General features: G+C 47.5%; 1 protein-coding gene across 1 annotated transcript in view; it reads left to right on the top strand.

Moving 5' to 3' along the window:
• Positions 1-18,819, top strand: part of HYDIN (HYDIN axonemal central pair apparatus protein) — a 329,731-nt gene that overhangs the window by 240,739 nt on the left and 70,173 nt on the right. The window contains 7 exon segments of the mRNA XM_088455949.1: positions 2,815-2,997; positions 6,364-6,483; positions 6,959-7,118; positions 7,642-7,814; positions 11,056-11,254; positions 14,510-14,609; positions 17,199-17,298. Coding sequence (XP_088312075.1) covers positions 2,815-2,997; positions 6,364-6,483; positions 6,959-7,118; positions 7,642-7,814; positions 11,056-11,254; positions 14,510-14,609; positions 17,199-17,298 — 1,035 coding nt within the window.

Below are 18,819 nucleotides of genomic sequence, written 5' to 3'. Positions count from 1 at the left end.
CTAAGGGTGACAGGTCAGCACATCCCCGTCCTCACCACATAACTGACCCTGTCACCCTTAGGGTCAGTTATGTGGTGGGGACGGGGATGTGCTGACCTGTCACCCTTAGGGTCATTTATGTGGTGAGGACAGGGATGTGCTGACCTGTCACCCTTAGGGTCAGCTATGTGGGGGGTGGACAGGGATGTGCTGACCTGTCACCCTTAGGGTCAGCTATGTGGGGGGTGGACAGGGATGTGCGTGTATGTCACCCTTAGTGTCAACTATGTGGTGGGGACAGGGATGTGTTTCTGTTTGTCCGTATATGTATATATATATATATATATTAAATAGAAACATGTGATATTATTCGTGAACACTTAGGGTTCAGCGCCTGAGTGAGCAACACGCTACAACATGGAATATAAATAAACACTAAGTTCATGGGGGAACTGCTGCTCCTCTTCTGTGAAAAAATGTATCCCGAATCCCTCAGGATGATGAGGCAGACACCGCGAGACCAGCCTGGATAGATCAGTCGTCTTGTAGGCCTTATTCAGCCCTCCTGACCTGGCTTTCACAACCCCACTTGGGCTGTATCTTCTCGGGTCACCCGACACGCCATTACCTCGTGGAGATTCGTGGCGTGGTGCACAGGTCTCCTGCGGTGTGCAGAGCTCAGAGTTTTGCCTGGTTTGGATTTTCTTCTGCCATGTGGTAACCAGTCCACAGAGTCATCTATTGTGGTACGAGTATACTGGTGCTTATGCTTGGATGACCAGCACTGTGTTTTTTAAATAAACTGTTTATGCACTATGGAGCGCCTTCTTTTGTGTTTCCATCTCTCTCTCTCTCTCTCTCTATATATATATATATATATATATACATTATATATATATATATATATAGTCAGGTGCATAAATATTGGGACATTGACAGAATTTTCATAATTTGGCCTCTAGTCACCACCACAATGGCTTTGAAATGAAACAAACAAGATGTGCTTCACCTGCAGACTTTCAGATTTAATTTGAGGGTAATTACATCCAAATCAGGTGAACGGTGTAGGAATTACAACGGTTTCTATATGTGCCTCCCACTTTTTAAGGGGCCAAAAGTAATGGGACTATCAACTCAAAAGCTATTTCATGGACAGGTGTGGGCGATTCCCTCGTTATTTCATTATCAATTAAGCAGGTAAAAGGTCTGGAGTTGATTCTAGGTGTGACATTTGCATTTGTAATCAGTTGCTGTCGACTCTCAATATGAGATCCAAAGAGCTGTCACTATCAGTGAAGCAAGCCATCATTAGGCTGAGAAATCAAAGTAATCCCATCAGAGAGATAGCAAAAACATTAGGTGTGGCCAAATCAACTGTTTGGAACATTCTTTAAAAGAAAGAACGCACCGGAGAGCTCAGCAACACCAAAAGACCCGGAAGACCATGGAAAACAACTGTGGTGGATGACAGAAGAATTATTTCCCTGGTGAAGAAAAACCCCTTCACAACAGTTGGCCAAATCAAGAACACTCTCCAGGAGGTAGGTGTATATGTGTCAAAGTCAACAATCAAGAGAAGACTTCACAAGAGTGAATATAGAGGGTTCACCACAAGATGTAAACCATTGGTGAGCCACAAAAACAGGAAGACCAGATTAGAGTTTGCCAAACAACATCTAAAAAAGCCATTACAGTTCTGGAACAACATCCTATGGACAGATGAGACAAAGATCAACTTGTCCATCTGCACTGTGAAGCGCCAGAGTGATGGGGAGAAAAGAGTATGGAGAAGGAAAGGAACTGCTCATGATCCAAAACATACCACCTCATCAGTGAAGCATGGTGGTGGTAGTGTCATGGCGTGGGCATGTATGGCTGCCAATGGAACTGGTTCCCTTGTATTTACTGATGATGTGACTGCTGACAAAAGCAGCAGAATGAATTCTGAAGTGTTTCGGGCAATATTATATGCTCATATTCAGTCAAATGTTTCAGAAATCATTGGACGGCGCTTCACAGTCCAGAAGGACAATGACCCGAAGCATACTGCAAAAGCAACCAAAGAGGTTTTAAGGCTAAAAAGTGGAATGTTATGCAGTGGCCAAGTCAATCCCCTGACCTGAATCTGATTGAGCATGCATTTCACTTGATGAAGACAAAACTGAAGGGAAAATGCCCCAAGAACAAGCAGGAACTGAAGACATTTGCAGTAGAGGCCTGGCAGAGCATCACCAGGGATGAAACCCAGCGTCTGGTGATGTCTATGCGTTCCAGACTTCAGGCTGTAATTGCCTGCAAAGGATTTGCAACAAAGTATTAAAAAGTGAAAGTTAGATTTAGGATTGTTTAGTTTGTCCCATTACTTTTGGCCCCTTAAAAAGTGGGAGGCACATATAGAAACCGCTGTAATTCCTACACCGTTCACCTGATTTGGATGTAATTACCCTCAAATTAAACCTGAAAGTCTGCAGGTAAATCACATCTTGTTTGTTTCATTTCAAAACCATTGTGGTGGTGACTAGAGGCCAAAATATGACAATTCTGTCAATGTCCCAATATTTATGCACCCGACTGTGTGTGTGTATATATATGTATGTATGTATGTATGTATGTATATATATATATATATATATATTTATTATATATATATATATATATATATATTTGGCAGCTGCCAGCCCCAGTTTTACCGGTAACATTGACCATAAATAATTTGAATTGGTTCTTGACCAACAAACCGTGACACCCCAGCACCCAGTTAGGGAACCACCGGTGTAATCCTGTACGACTGGTAACGAGTGTATATTATTCATTCTCTGCATTCTTTGTCCCCAGACTAGGTATATTCCGCTGGGTAGTGCCAGCAAAGGGAGAAGTGTCGCTAAGAATCCATTTTCAGTCTGACAATATTGGAAACTTTGATCAAACCCTAAACTTTGAAGTTCTTGGGACCCAGCGTAGATACCAGCTGTACTGTCGCGGAGTCTGCGCCTTTCCTACAATAAGTCAGGATCCTAAGTAAGTGTCTTAGTGACAGAGTAATGTTCCTAGTAGTAAATATGGAGTATTATATTATTATTATTATATATATATCTATGCAATAAATGTGGGTAATGAATTATTAGTTCCTAAGGCAGAGATCCTGTCACCTCATTGTGTTTTCATGGATATGTATTTTATCTTTGTAGTATACTGTAATAGGGGAAAAAATTTGTGTGTGTTTGTAGAATATATATATATGTGTGTGTGTGTGTGTATATGTGTTTGTGTGTGTGTGTCTGTGTGTGTTTGTAGAATATATATATATGTGTGTGTGTGTGTGTGTATATGTATTTGTGTGTGTGTATATTTATGTGTTTGTGTGTGTCTGTGTGTGTTTGTAGAATATATATATATGTGTGTGTGTGTGTGTATATGTGTTTGTGTGTGTGTGTATGTGTTTGTGTGTGTGTGTATATGTGTGTGCATGTGTGTGTGTGTGTGTGTGTCTGTGTGTGTTTAAGAGGTACGATCTGCACTCTAAAAATGTAAAATTCCAATAAGTCATTTTATCAGTCTGATGTGTTATTACGGAGGTCTCCGTACCGATAGCGAGTTTAGTCTGTCAGTTTTATATTTTTATTATTGTGCTTTCTCTGTGTGTAACATCTGGGGCGTTTCATACATGCCCTATGGGTTTTGCAGCAATTAATATTTATTAATCTGATTATGCTCTATTAGATATATTTGCTTATTAAGAGCATGTAATATATATTTGTCACTGTATTTAATAAGCAAATGATCTTGTGAGCTACAATGCTATAATCGCCACTTGGGGCCTAATTCAGAGTTACACGCAATTCGCAATGCGGCCGTATCCAGATACAATTGTGGATGCGGCCTCCTGGTGCAAAAACCCACAAGCGATTCAGAGCGTGAGGAAACCGGATGTATGTGTGCGTTTTTCTAACCTGTCGCTATTCGTCACCTTGAGAAAGGCCGCGGTTATAGCTCTCGCACGGTTCCACGGTTACTTTGAGTCTCTTGGATAGCACAGGAAATGCACAATAACTAAAGGTACGATGGCACCTTTATATTACACCACAACTACGTACAAGTACACACTATATACAGAATGTACAGAGATGACAGTGGTGTTACACACACTATATACAGAATGTACAGAGATGACAGTGATGTTACACTATATACAGAATGTACAGAGATGACAGTGGTGTTACACACACTATATACAGAATGTACAGAGATGACAGTGGTGTTACACACACTATATACAGAATGTACAGAGATGACAGTGGTGTTACACACACTATATACAGAATGTACAGAGATAGCAGTGGTGTTACACACACTATATACAGAATGTACAGAGATGGCAGTGATGTTACACACTATATACAGAATGTACAGAGATGGCAGTGGTGTTACACACACTATACAGAATGTACAGAGATGGCAGTGGTGTTACACACTATATACAGAATGTACAGAGATGGCAGTGGTGTTACACACTATATACAGAATGTACAGAGATGGCAGTGGTGTTACACACACTAAATACAGAATGTACAGAGATGGCAGTGGTGTTACACACACTAAATACAGAATGTACAGAGATGGCAGTGATGTGCCCTCTCCTCTAATGATCTGTTCCTCCTGCTCTCATACCCTGAGACTCGGAGAACAGGCTGCAAATAGTATATGGTCAGGGTTATTACCCAGAGCCGGACTGGGCCCCCGGGCGTCACACAGAGTAGTGCTCATCTCAGAGCTTCCTCTGTGACGGATGAATAGATGTTACTGGCTGGTTCCTGGACACAGGAGAAACGTTTGCTGAGTGTGGGCACGTAGCCAGAGATAGCACCTATTCACGGTGCTCACATCTCCTGCACCTAGCATGGGGGGTATAAGTGCCAGTAGTGATGGCGTGATAAACAGGCGGTCTCTGGTGTAGTACGCGGTTTCTGGAGTGATAGACAGGCAGTCTCTGGCGTAGTACGCGGTTTCTGGAGTGATAGACAGGCAGTCGCTGGCGTGATAAATAGGCCGATCCGGTCCCAGTGTGACCCTAGGCCGATCCGGTCCCAGTGTGACCCTAGGCCGATCCGGTCCCAGTGTGACCCTAGGCCGATCCGGTCCCAGTGTGACCCTAGGCCGATCCGGTCCCAGTGTGACCCTAGGCCGATCTGGTCCCAGTGTGACCCTAGGCCGATCCGGTCCCAGTGTGACCGTAGGCCGATCCGGTCCCAGTGTGACCCTAGGCCGATCTGGTCCCAGTGACCCTAGGCCAGTGTGACCCTAGGCCGATCCGGTCCCAGTGTGACCGTAGGCCGATCCGGTCCCAGTGTGACCCTAGGCCGATCTGGTCCCAGTGACCCTAGGCCAGTGTGACCCTAGGCCGATCCGGTCCCAGTGTGACCCTAGGCCGATCCAGTTCCAGTGTGACCCTAGGCCGATCCGTTCCCAGTGTGACCCTAGGCCGATCCGGTCCCAGTGTGACCCTAGGCCGATCCGGTCCCAGTGTGACCCTAGGCCGATCCGGTCCCAGTGTGACCCTAGGCCGATCCGGTCCCAGTGTGACCCTAGGCCGATCCGGTCCCAGTGTGACCCTAGGCCAGTGTGACCTTAAGCTGATCCGGTCCCAGTGTGACCCTAGGCCGATCCAGTTCCAGTGTGACCCTAGGCCGATCCGTTCCCAGTGTGACCCTAGGCCGATCCGGTCCCAGTGTGACCCTAGGCCGATCCGGTCCCAGTGTGACCCTAGGCCGATCCGGTCCCAGTGTGACCCTAGGCCGATCCGGTCCCAGTGTGACCCTAGGCCGATCCGGTCCCAGTGTGACCCTAGGCCAGTGTGACCTTAAGCTGATCCGGTCCCGGTGTGACCCTAGGCCGATCCAGTCCCGGTGTGACCCTAGGCCGATCCGGTCCCGGTGTGACCCTAGGCCGATCCGGTCCCAGTGTGACCCTAGGCCAATCCGGTCCCAGTGTGACCCTAGGCCAGTGTGACCTTAGGCTGATCCGGTCCCAGTGTGACCCTAGGCCAGTGTGACCTTAAGCTGATCCGGTCCCGGTGTGACCCTAGGCCTATCCGGTCCCGGTGTGACCCTAGGCCGATCCAGTCCCGGTGTGACCCTAGGCCGATCCGGTCCCGGTGTGACCCTAGGCCGATCCGGTCCCAGTGTGACCCTAGGCCAATCCGGTCCCAGTGTGACCCTAGGCCAGTGTGACCTTAGGCTGATCCGGTCCCAGTGTGACCCTAGGCCAATCCGGTCCCAGTGTGACCCTAGGCCAGTGTGACCTTAGGCTGATCCGGTCCCAGTGTGACCCTAGGCCAATCAGCATGTCCAGGACTGAGTGATAGCAATTGATCTGCTCTGATTTCAGGGTTGTTTTTCCACACCGCAAGAAGGAGACCAGAAGTGATGAAATTATTCAGAAGAAGTTCATTATGAGCACTGGGACCCTGGACTTCGGCCCCCTCTTGTGTGGTAAAAGTCGAGACAAGTGAGTAGAAATATTTGTACTTTATCCTGATGTAACTATAGTGAGATATTCTCGTTATAGGACGTTTAGGTTATAAGGTGGTGGTAATACAGGTGCTTCCTCAGTTGTTTTGTTGTCTCTTTCATTGTGTGATAATCTTATATTCTGCAATAGTTTTGGGGGGAGGTCTAATAAGTGTGACCTCAATTGTGGTCGATAAGGACAGAAAATATGACAGAGGACGGATAATGAGACGTCCGACACCAATATGTCACAGAGGCTAAATGAAGATAAATATTATGTAGCAAAATGAAGTCAATAAATTGTAGATAAGATACCAGGGTGAGTGGTAGGATGTATATTATTACATGCTACTGATGTTGTTCTGAGATTATATAGACTCTCAATGTTAGCGCAGCTAGAATATAGAAAATAGAATACGTCCCATGTAGTATTAAAGTGCGATAGACGTATGAAGTATGTGACCTCTGTACAGGTATAAAGCCGGACAGTACCCAGAGAACATGGAGAAAATCACCATCTGTAATGTGTCTCCCCTGAGTGCCGACATCACATTCTGCTTCCAGCATGACATGAAAGCAGCGACCTTCATCCTAGACCCCCCAACCATGACGCTGAGGGCCAGCGAGAAGCAGGTGTCGTATATATACCCGCCCGTGCTTTATTCTCCTGTAACATGGGTCTTATATACTGTACCCTCCCGTGCTTTATTCTCCTGTAACATGGGTCTTATATACTGTACCCGCCCGTGCTTTATTCTCCTGTAACATGGGTCTTATATACTGTACCCGCCCGTGCTTTATTCTCCTGTAACATGGGTCTTATATACTGTACCCGCCCGTGCTTTATTCTCCTGTAACATGGGTCTTATATACTGTACCCACCCGTGCTTTATTCTCCTGTAACATGGGTCTTATATACTGTACCCACCCGTGCTTTATTCTCCTGTAACATGGGTCTTATATACTGTACCCACCCGTGCTTTATTCTCCTGTAACATGGGTCTTATATACTGTACCCACCCGTGCTTTATTCTCCTGTAACATGGGTCTTATATACTGTACCCACCCGTGCTTTATTCTCCTGTAACATGGGTCTTATATACATATATGGTGTGAATTTGGGAAGTGAGATATATTTGTGTGTGTTCTATCTCAGGAACTCTCCATATGGGCCTATCCTACGTCTCCGGGGCTGTTTGAAGATAACATTGTGTGCTGCATTAAGGACAATCCTGAGCCCTCCATATATCACCTGTGTTGCCGAGGGGTACGTCCAGAGCTGGAATTAGATCGCAAGCAAATTCACTTTGAGAAAATCCTTCTGCATCGGTAGGTAATACAGTATGTGTAGAGACGTATGAGGTCTGTTTGTCGTGTGTCTAGGACTATGCATGAGATAAGGAGGAACCAGTTCCAGCATGTACCCCAAGTTCTATCCCACTGGCCGCTTTTGTGCATGAAGCCTCTCCTGGGAGCCAGTGGAGGAATGTGGAGAGTGTGTGATGGATGAGGAAGATTAGGCTAGACACGGCATACAGGATGGATTGTAGGGAGGAGAGGGAGGAGGTTACTGTAGCACAGGCAGCTAATAGTGAACTAGTGACTTCCTGAGAGCGGAAGGAAGGTATTATGGCGATGTTGCAGATGAGGAAGATTAGGCTAGACACGGCATACAGGATGGATTGTGGAGAGGAGAGGGAGGAGGTTACTGTAGCACAGGCAGCTAATAGTGAATTTAGTGACTTCCTGAGAGCGGAAGGAAGGTATTATGGCGATGTTGCAGATGAGGAAGATTAGGCTAGACACGGCATACAGGATGGATTGTAGAGAGGAGAGGGAGGAGGTTACTGTAGCACAGGCAGCTAATAGTGAACTAGTGACTTCCTGAGAGAGGAAGGAAGGTATTATGGCGATGTTGCAGATGAGGAAGATTAGGCTAGACACGGCATACAGGATGGATTGTAGAGAGGAGAGGGAGGAGGTTACTGTAGCACAGGCAGCTAATAGTGAACTAGTGACTTCCTGAGAGCGGAAGGAAGGTATTATGGCGATGTTGCAGATGAGGAAGATTAGGCTAGACACGGCATACAGGATGGATTGTAGAGAGGAGAGGGAGGAGGTTACTGTAGCACAGGCAGCTAATAGTGAACTAGTGACTTCCTGAGAGCGGAAGGAAGGTATTATGGCGATGTTGCAGATGAGGAAGATTAGGCTAGACACGGCATACAGGATGGATTGTAGGGAGGAGAGGGAGGAGGTTACTGTAGCACAGGCAGCTAATAGTGAACTAGTGACTTCCTGAGAGAGGAAGGAAGGTATTATGGCGATGTTGCAGATGAGGAAGATTAGGCTAGACACGGCATACAGGATGGATTGTAGGGAGGAGAGGGAGGAGGTTACTGTAGCACAGGCAGCTAATAGTGAACTAGTGACTTCCTGAGAGAGGAAGGAAGGTATTATGGCGATGTTGCAGATGAGGAAGATTAGGCTAGACACGGCATACAGGATGGATTGTAGAGAGGAGAGGGAGGAGGTTACTGTAGCACAGGCAGCTAATAGTGAACTAGTGACTTCCTGAGAGCGGAAGGAAGGTATTATGGCGATGTTGCAGATGAGGAAGATTAGGCTAGACACGGCATACAGGATGGATTGTAGAGAGGAGAGGGAGGAGGTTACTGTAGCACAGGCAGCTAATAGTGAACTAGTGACTTCCTGAGAGCGGAAGGAAGGTATTATGGCGATGTTGCAGATGAGGAAGATTAGGCTAGACACGGCATACAGGATGGATTGTAGGGAGGAGAGGGAGGAGGTTACTGTAGCACAGGCAGCTAATAGTGAACTAGTGACTTCCTGAGAGAGGAAGGAAGGTATTATGGCGATGTTGCAGATGAGGAAGATTAGGCTAGACACGGCATACAGGATGGATTGTAGAGAGGAGAGGGAGGAGGTTACTGTAGCACAGGCAGCTAATAGTGAACTAGTGACTTCCTGAGAGCGGAAGGAAGGTATTATGGCGATGTTGCAGATGAGGAAGATTAGGCTAGACACGGCATACAGGATGGATTGTAGAGAGGAGAGGGAGGAGGTTACTGTAGCACAGGCAGCTAATAGTGAACTAGTGACTTCCTGAGAGAGGAAGGAAGGTATTATGGCGATGTTGCAGATGAGGAAGATTAGGCTAGACACGGCATACAGGATGGATTGTAGAGAGGAGAGGGAGGAGGTTACTGTAGCACAGGCAGCTAATAGTGAACTTAGTGACTTCCTGAGAGCGGAAGGAAGGTATTATGGCGATGTTGCAGATGAGGAAGATTAGGCTAGACACGGCATTCAGGATGGATTGTAGGGAGGAGAGGGAGGAGGTTACTGTAGCACAGGCAGCTAATAGTGAACTAGTGACTTCCTGAGAGCGGAAGGAAGGTATTATGGCGATGTTGCAGATGAGGAAGATTAGGCTAGACACGGCATACAGGATGGATTGTAGAGAGGAGAGGGAGGAGGTTACTGTAGCACAGGCAGCTAATAGTGAACTAGTGACTTCCTGAGAGCGGAAGGAAGGTATTATGGCGATGTTGCAGATGAGGAAGATTAGGCTAGACACGGCATACAGGATGGATTGTAGAGAGGAGAGGGAGGAGGTTACTGTAGCACAGGCAGCTAATAGTGAACTAGTGACTTCCTGAGAGCGGAAGGAAGGTATTATGGCGATGTTGCAGATGAGGAAGATTAGGCTAGACACGGCATTCAGGATGGATTGTAGGGAGGAGAGGGAGGAGGTTACTGTAGCACAGGCAGCTAATAGTGAACTAGTGACTTCCTGAGAGCGGAAGGAAGGTATTATGGCGATGTTGCAGATGAGGAAGATTAGGCTAGACACGGCATACAGGATGGATTGTAGAGAGGAGAGGGAGGAGGTTACTGTAGCACAGGCAGCTAATAGTGAACTTAGTGACTTCCTGAGAGCGGAAGGAAGGTATTATGGCGATGTTGCAGATGAGGAAGATTAGGCTAGACACGGCATTCAGGATGGATTGTAGGGAGGAGAGGGAGGAGGTTACTGTAGCACAGGCAGCTAATAGTGAACTAGTGACTTCCTGAGAGCGGAAGGAAGGTATTATGGCGATGTTGCAGATGAGGAAGATTAGGCTAGACACGGCATACAGGATGGATTGTAGAGAGGAGAGGGAGGAGGTTACTGTAGCACAGGCAGCTAATAGTGAACTAGTGACTTCCTGAGAGCGGAAGGAAGGTATTATGGCGATGTTGCAGATGAGGAAGATTAGGCTAGACACGGCATACAGGATGGATTGTAGGGAGGAGAGGGAGGAGGTTACTGTAGCACAGGCAGCTAATAGTGAACTAGTGACTTCCTGAGAGCGGAAGGAAGGTATTATGGCGATGTTGCAGATGAGGAAGATTAGGCTAGACACGGCATTCAGAATGTATTATGGCGATGTTGCAGATGAGGAAGTAGTGAGACGGATTGGATGTGAGTGGTGAAGCTATGGGCTGAGAGGTCAGTGCCTGTGCGGGCTAATGTCCTTCTCTCTATGCTTCCAATGTCTTACAGGAAGGACACTAAAACAGTCTTCTTGAGGAACAGCACATTCTTACCTGCTGCGTGGAGGGTGACTGGGCTGGAGAACCTGGGTGATGACTTCTCCGTGTCTCAGGACCAGGGGATAATTGCACCTCGCTCTGAATATGGCTTACAGCTTCACTTCAAGGCAGCCAAAGCCACCAACGTCAAGAAGTTTGTGCGCCTGGAGGTATCAGTAGATGAATGGGACGTTTCCCGGACACACACAGAGCGACCAGTTTGTGGGACGCACGATGTAAATCTAATGATATAATTAGAGATGAGCGATAGGATTTTACTCCGTTTTGTTCGGATCTCAAAAACGGCATCAGATTGTCTATTCAGCTCCACGTGTTTTGTGTGGCAAATAAGATTGTTCTAGTCGCCAAATTAACGCAACTTCGGATCTGAGTAATAACCGAACCGCTCATCTCTGGATATAATACTTATTTACTGTTATCATTGGTTAAGTATAAAACGCCAAATATAAGTACAAGATGTAACATTACACAAAAGAGACAATCACTCATATAATGACAAACATCAATGAACAATAAACAGAATATTAAATTCTGTTCTGTGTGCCCGGCCCATCCACGTAGGAGATACTCCCCCTGCTGCAATGTAGTGATGTTAATAATAATGATATCAATGCAATATATCAAGTCCAGATGTCCCCAAATATTCATTTTATCCGCAATATTGCGCAAACAATAAAGCATAATTGATCCACACAGCGTAGTAACCAAGGTCCCCGCATAGCCTTGGTATCAGTGCTTAGACACAATGCAGCGTAGTAACTAAGGTCCCCGTATAGCCTTGGTATCAGTGCTTAGACACAATGCTGCATAGTAACCAAGTCCCCCGTATAGTCTTGGTATCAGTGCTTAGACACAATGCTGCGTAGTATCTAAGGTCCCTTTATATAGCCTTGGTATCAGTGCTTAGACACAATACAGCGTAGTAACTAAGGTCCCTGTATAGCCTTGGTATCGGTGCTTAGACACAAAGCAGCGTAGTAACTAAGGTCCCTGTATAGCCTTGGTATCAGTGCTTAGACACAATGCTGCATAGTAACTAAGGTCCCCCGTGTATCCTTGGTATCAGTGCTTAGACACAATACAGCGTAGTAACTAAGGTCCCTGTATAGCCTTGGTATCAGTGCTTAGACACAAAGCAGCGTAGTAACCAAGGTCCCTGTATAGCCTTGGTATCAGTGCTCAGACACAATACAGCGTAGTAACTAAGGTCCCTGTATAGCCTTGGTATCAGTGCTTAGACACAATGCAGCGTAGTAACTAAGGTCCCTGTATAGCCTTGGTATCAGTGCTTAGACACAATACAGCGTAGTAACTAAGGTCCCCGTATATCCTTGGTATCAATGCTTAGACACAATACAGCGTAGTAACTAAGGTCCCCGTATAACCTTGGTATCAATGCTTAGACACAATGCTGCGTAGTAACTAAGGTCCCCGTATAGCCTTGGTATCAATGCTTAGACACAATGCTGCGTAGTATCTAAGGTCCCTTTATATAGCCTTGGTATCAGTGCTTAGACACAATACAGCGTAGTAACTAAGGTCCCTGTATAGCCTTGGTATCAGTGCTTAGACACAAAGCAGCGTAGTAACTAAGGTCCCTGTATAGCCTTGGTATCAGTGCTTAGACACAATGCTGCATAGTAACTAAGGTCCCTATATAGCCTTGGTATCAGTTACTACGCTGCTTTGTGTCTAAGCACTGATACCAAGGCTATATAGGGACCTTAGTTACTATGCAGCATTGTGTCTAAGCACTAAGGTCCCTGTATAGCCTTGGTATCAGTGCTTAGACACAATACAGTGTAGTTTTGCCAATATACATAAACACCTGACTCATAGGGGGACACTTTTGCGGCTGCGATTTGTGGAGCCATGGTGGCGGTAGTATGCAAATGCTAGGTTCAGCCTTTCCCTTGCCCCATAGCATGCGCCAGACAGTGCAAGTCCTGGGAAGCCCACTTTCAGTGCCCGTGGACAGTGTAACTCCACCATCACGTCCACCATAGACCACCAGCCCATGGCTTCTGAACTCCCGCTAATCATAACCTCTGAGGCTGCGGCTCTGCGCTTGGGAGTGCAGCTGCGATCGCTGACACACCAGCACTCAGACAGCGCCCAGCAACGCCCATGGCTTTACCCCACCGGTTCGAATGCCAACGCTCCCTTACACAACAGTGGACTCTGCGTACGCTCAGGGGACGCATGTGCCACAGGGGTTTTCAGACTTTTTGCGCATGCTCAGTAGCAAATAATCGCTCAACTGCGCAAACACCTGCACAGCGCCCACCTCTGAGGCCGCCCATAGTACATACTGATTAAACTTCATACCGTGATTATATATTGGTTGTTAATGTGAAGCAAAATCAACGCGGAAACGTATGTAATGTTTTAATCATTGATAAAAGTGAAGTATATCAGGACACTTACAGTGTCCGTCCCTGGTTTCCTTACACACCTGACCGGGACCAAGGCGACTGCAGCTACCTCACACCTACTGAGGGCATGTTCTGTTATATGTGCCCACTCTGGACCTAGCTCTGTCTGTCAATGGTCTCTCCGGAGACTGCCTACAGCCCAACGCTCTGTCTGACAATGGTCTCTCCGGAGACTGCCTACAGCCCAACGCTCTGTCTGTCAATGGTCTCTCCGGAGACTGCCTACAGCCCAACGCTCTGTCTGACAATGGTCTCTCCGGAGACTGCCTACAGCCCAACGCTCTGTCTGACAATGGTCTCTCCGGAGACTGCCTACAGCCCAACGCTCTGTCTGACAATGGTCTCTCCGGAGACTGCCTACAGCCCAACGCTCTGTCTGACAATGGTCTCTCCGGAGACTGCCTACAGCCCAACGCTCTGTCTGACAATGGTCTCTCCGGAGACTGCCTACAGCCCAACGCTCTGTCTGACAATGGTCTCTCCGGAGACTGCCTACAGCCCAACGCTCTGTCTGACAATGGTCTCACCGGAGACTGCCTACAGCCCAACGCTCTGTCTGACAATGGTCTCTCCGGAGACTGCCTACAGCCCAACGCTCTGTCTGACACCTTCACATTTCCCAGTAATCTCCAGACTCTCCACTGTGCCACCTCTGTCGTCATAGGGGTGCGCCTTTTCACAGTGCCAGCTCTGCCCTCATAGGGGCGCTCCTCCCCACTGTGCCAGCTCTGTCCTCATAGAGGTTTGTTTTTTCACTGTGCCATCTCTACCCTCATAGGGCGCTTCTCACTGTGCCAGCACTGTCCTCATAGGGGCGCTCCTCCTCACTCTGCCAGCTCTGCCCTTATAGGGGTGTGCCTCCTTACTGTGGCAGCTCTGCCCTTATAGGGGTGTGCCTCCACACTGTGCCAGCGCTGCCCGCTCTTAGTACACAATTACTACATAGAAATTATTCTCTTCTCTCTCCAGGTCTCTGATGTGGAGAATATCCTGGGCATTGTCCAGCTTGAGAACATCCAGGTGTTGGCAGAGTCTTACGATGTGTCTCTGGATATTAGCTTCCCTAAAGGTACTTCTCCTGCCCTATACATCCGCTCTGCACCACCACATCCGCCCTATTCCTAGAGGTCTACACAACCGCTCTGCACCACCACATCCACCCTATTCCTAGAGGTCTACACAACCGCTCTGCAACACCACATCCGCCCTATTCCTAGAGGTCTACACAACCGCTCTGCACCACCACATCCGCCCTATTCCTAGAGGTCTACACAACCGCTCTGCAACACCACATCCGCCCTATTCCTAGAGGTCTACACAACCGCTCTGCACCACTACATCCGCCCTATTCCTAGAGGTCTACACAACCGCTCTGCACCACCACATCCGCCCTATTCCTAGAGGTCTACACAACCGCTCTGCACCACCACATCCGCCCTATTCCTAGAGGTCTACACAACCGCTCTGCACCACCACATCCGCCCTATTCCTAGAGGTCTACACAACCGCTCTGCACCACCACATCCGCCCTATTCCTAGAGGTCTACACAACCGCTCTGCAACACCACATCCGCCCTATTCCTAGACGTCTACACATCCGCTCTGCAACACCACATCCGCCCTATTCCTAGACGTCTACACATCCGCTCTGCAACACCACATCCGCCCTATTCCTAGACGTCTACACATCCGCTCTGCAACACCACATCCGCCCTATTCCTAGAGGTCTACACAACCGCTCTGCAACACCACATCTGCCCTATTCCTAGACGTCTACACAACCGCTCTGCAACACCACATCCGCCCTATTCCTAGACGTCTACACATCCGCTCTGCAACACCACATCCGCCCAAAGGTCAGAGGTCCCAATTTGGCAAAAGTGCAGAGTCTGCGATTTAGCTGCAGGATTTAGGCAATACCAGTTTGTTTTTGCTGCTTTAAACAATAAATCAGCACTTTTGCGAAATTGGCATTTGGCCCGATATATTTAATGTATAACACATGTATTATATATAAGCAATGTTTGCTGTATACTCTGATTATACAGGTATGCCTTATTGTATATAGGTAACCTCTGCTGTATACACCTGTGACTGACTTGCAGGTGGTTGGTCCAGATGTTTTGCCCCATGGACAGACAGGCAGTGGGTGGCAGGGGTTGACAAGGGAGGCTGTGGGTTATGGGGAGGGGCAGTGGGGGAGGGGCAGAGGGTATTGGGCAGAAGCATTGGGTGACGGGGGGAGGGGCAGAGGGTTACGGGGGATAGTAACAAGGGAGAGGGAGGAAGTAACTCTCTGCCCCTCCCCCCGTCACCCACTGCTTCTGCCCAATACCATCTCCCCATCACCGATTATACAGGCACGCAGTACTGTATGTAAGTAATATCCGCTGTACACACAGATTATACAGGCACGCAGTACTGTATGTAGGTAATATCCGCTGTACACACAGATTACACAGGTATGTAGGCAATATCTGCTGTACACACAGATTATACAGGTACGCAGTACTGTATGTAGTTAATATCCGCTGTACACACAGATTATACAGGCACGCCGTATTGTATGTAGGTAACATCCGCTGTACACAGTGATTATACAGGCACACAGTACTGTATGTAGCCAATATCCGCTGTACACAGTGATTATACAGGCACGCAATACTGTATGTAGCCAATATCCGCTGTACACACAGATTATACAGGCACGCAGTACTGTATGTAGGTAATATCCGCTGTACACACAGATTATACAGGCACGCAGTACTGTATGTAGGTAATATCCGCTGTACACAGTGATTATACAGGCACGCAGTACTGTATGTAGGTAATATCCGCTGTACACACAGATTATACAGGCACGCAGTACTGTATGTAGGTAATATCCGCTGTACACACAGATTATACAGGCACGCAGTACTGTATGTAGGTAATATCCGCTGTACACACAGATTATACAGGCACGCAGTACTGTATGTAGGTAATATCCGCTGTACACAGTGATTATACAGGCACGCAGTACTGTATGTAGGTAATATCCGCTGTACACACAGATTATACAGGGACGCAGTACTGTATGTAGGCAATATCCGCTGTACACAGTGATTATACAGGCACGCAGTACTGTATGTAGGCAATATCCGCTGTACACACAGATTATACAGGCACGCAGTACTGTATGTAGGTAATATCCGCTGTACACACAGATTATACAGGCACGCAGTACTGTATGTAGGTAATATCCGCTGTACACACAGATTATACAGGGACGCAGTACTGTATGTAGGCAATATCCGCTGTACACAGTGATTATACAGGCACGCAGTACTGTATGTAGGCAATATCCGCTGTACACAGTGATTATACAGGCACGCAGTACTGTATGTAGGTAATATCCGCTGTACACACAGATTATACAGGCACGCAGTACTGTATGTAGGTAATATCCGCTGTACACACAGATTATACAGGCACGCAGTACTGTATGTAGGTAATATCCGCTGTACACAGTGATTATACAGGCACGCAGTACTGTATGTAGGTAATATCCGCTGTACACTGTGATTATACAGGCACGCAGTACAGTAATTAGGTAATATCCGCTGTACACAGTGATTATACAGGCATGCAGACAGCTCACTGTGAGTTCTTTCTGCAGGTACAGATGGAGGTCTGGACTTCGGGGTGGTGAAGGTGACGGATGAAGTAAAACACACGGTTTCATTGAAAAACAAAGGGAAATATGAGATTGGCTTCAGGTAAATGATAGAGGTTGTGTGACTAAGACCAGTGTTCTGTGTACAATGAGGCTTCCAGAGACAGAACATCACAGGACACGCTGGAAATAATGAGATTGCAGGACGATGGGACTGTTCTGGTGCCCCCAGCTCTCCCCATTGCTTGTTTATAACTGAATATTACATAGTCATTGATGATGAATGTTTTTCTATGAATACATCCCTGTCCCGTGTGCAGATCACATCTCAGATGACTGATCTGGAGATGATATCGGGGAAGATTACACCTCACTCTCAGTCACCTAGCAGGGTGCTCTGCGTTATAATGTTATATAGGGTGATTTTATTCTATGGGGCATATTCAATTGGGGGCGTGAATAGCAAAAATCCTGCACCTGTGAGGTCTTACCTGCATGTGCGATTAGGTGCGAGGTTTTACCTGCATGTGCGATTAGGTGCGAGGTTTTACCTGCAGGGGCGATTAGGTGCGAGGTTTTACCTGCAGGTGCAATTAGGTGCGAGGTTTTACCTGCAGGTGCGATTAGGTGCGAGGTTTTACCTGCAGGTGCGATTAGGTGCGAGGTTTTACCTGCAGGTGTGATTAGGTGTGAGGTTTTACCTGCAGGTGCGATTAGGTGCAAGGTTTTACCTGCATGTGCGATTAGGTGCGAGGTTTTACCTGCAGGTGCGATTAGGTGCGAGGTTTTACCTGCAGGTGCGATTAGGTGCGAGGTTTTACCTGCATGTGCGATTAGGTGCGAGGTTTTACTTGCATGTGCGATTAGGTGCGAGGTTTTACCTGCAGGTGCGATTAGGTGCGAGGTTTTACCTGCAGGTGCGATTAGGTGCGAGGTTTTACTTGCATGTGCGATTAGGTGCGAGGTTTTACCTGCATGTGCGATTAGGTGCGAGGTTTTACCTGCAGGTGCGATTAGGTGCGAGGTTTTACCTGCAGGGGCGATTAGGTGCGAGGTTTTACCTGCAGGTGTGATTAGGTGCGAGGTTTTACCTGCATGTGCGATTAGGTGCGAGGTTTTACCTGCATGTGCGATTAGGTGCGAGGTTTTACCTGCAGGTGCTGGATTTTTGCTATTCACCTGTACCTAACCTTCCCTCCCCGGTACCTGAACCTAACCTTCCCTCCCCGGTACCTGAACCTAACCTTCCCTCCCCGGTACCTGAATCTAACCTCCCTCCTAGTGCCTAAACCTAACCTTCTCTCCTAGTACCTGAACCTAACCTCCCTCCCTGGTACCTGAACCTAACCTCCCTCCTAGTGCCTAAGCCTAATCTTCCCTCCTAGTACCTGAGCCTAATCTTCCCTCCTAGTACCTGAACCTAACCTTCCCTCCCCGGTACCTGAACCTAACCTTCCCTCCCCGGTACCTGAACCTAACCTTCCCTCCCCGGTACCTGAACCTAACCTTCCCTCCCCGGTACCTGAATCTAACCTCCCTCCTAGTGCCTAAACCTAACCTTCCCTCCTAATGCCTAAACCTAACCTTCCCTCCCCGGTACCTGAACCTAACCCTGCCTCCCCGG

This window comes from Taudactylus pleione, unplaced genomic scaffold, assembly GCF_031769625.1.
Source record: "Taudactylus pleione unplaced genomic scaffold, aTauple2 ptg000681l, whole genome shotgun sequence".
Taxonomy (NCBI): Eukaryota; Metazoa; Chordata; class Amphibia; order Anura; family Myobatrachidae; genus Taudactylus; species Taudactylus pleione.
This window is presented reverse-complemented; position numbering and strand designations above follow the sequence as displayed.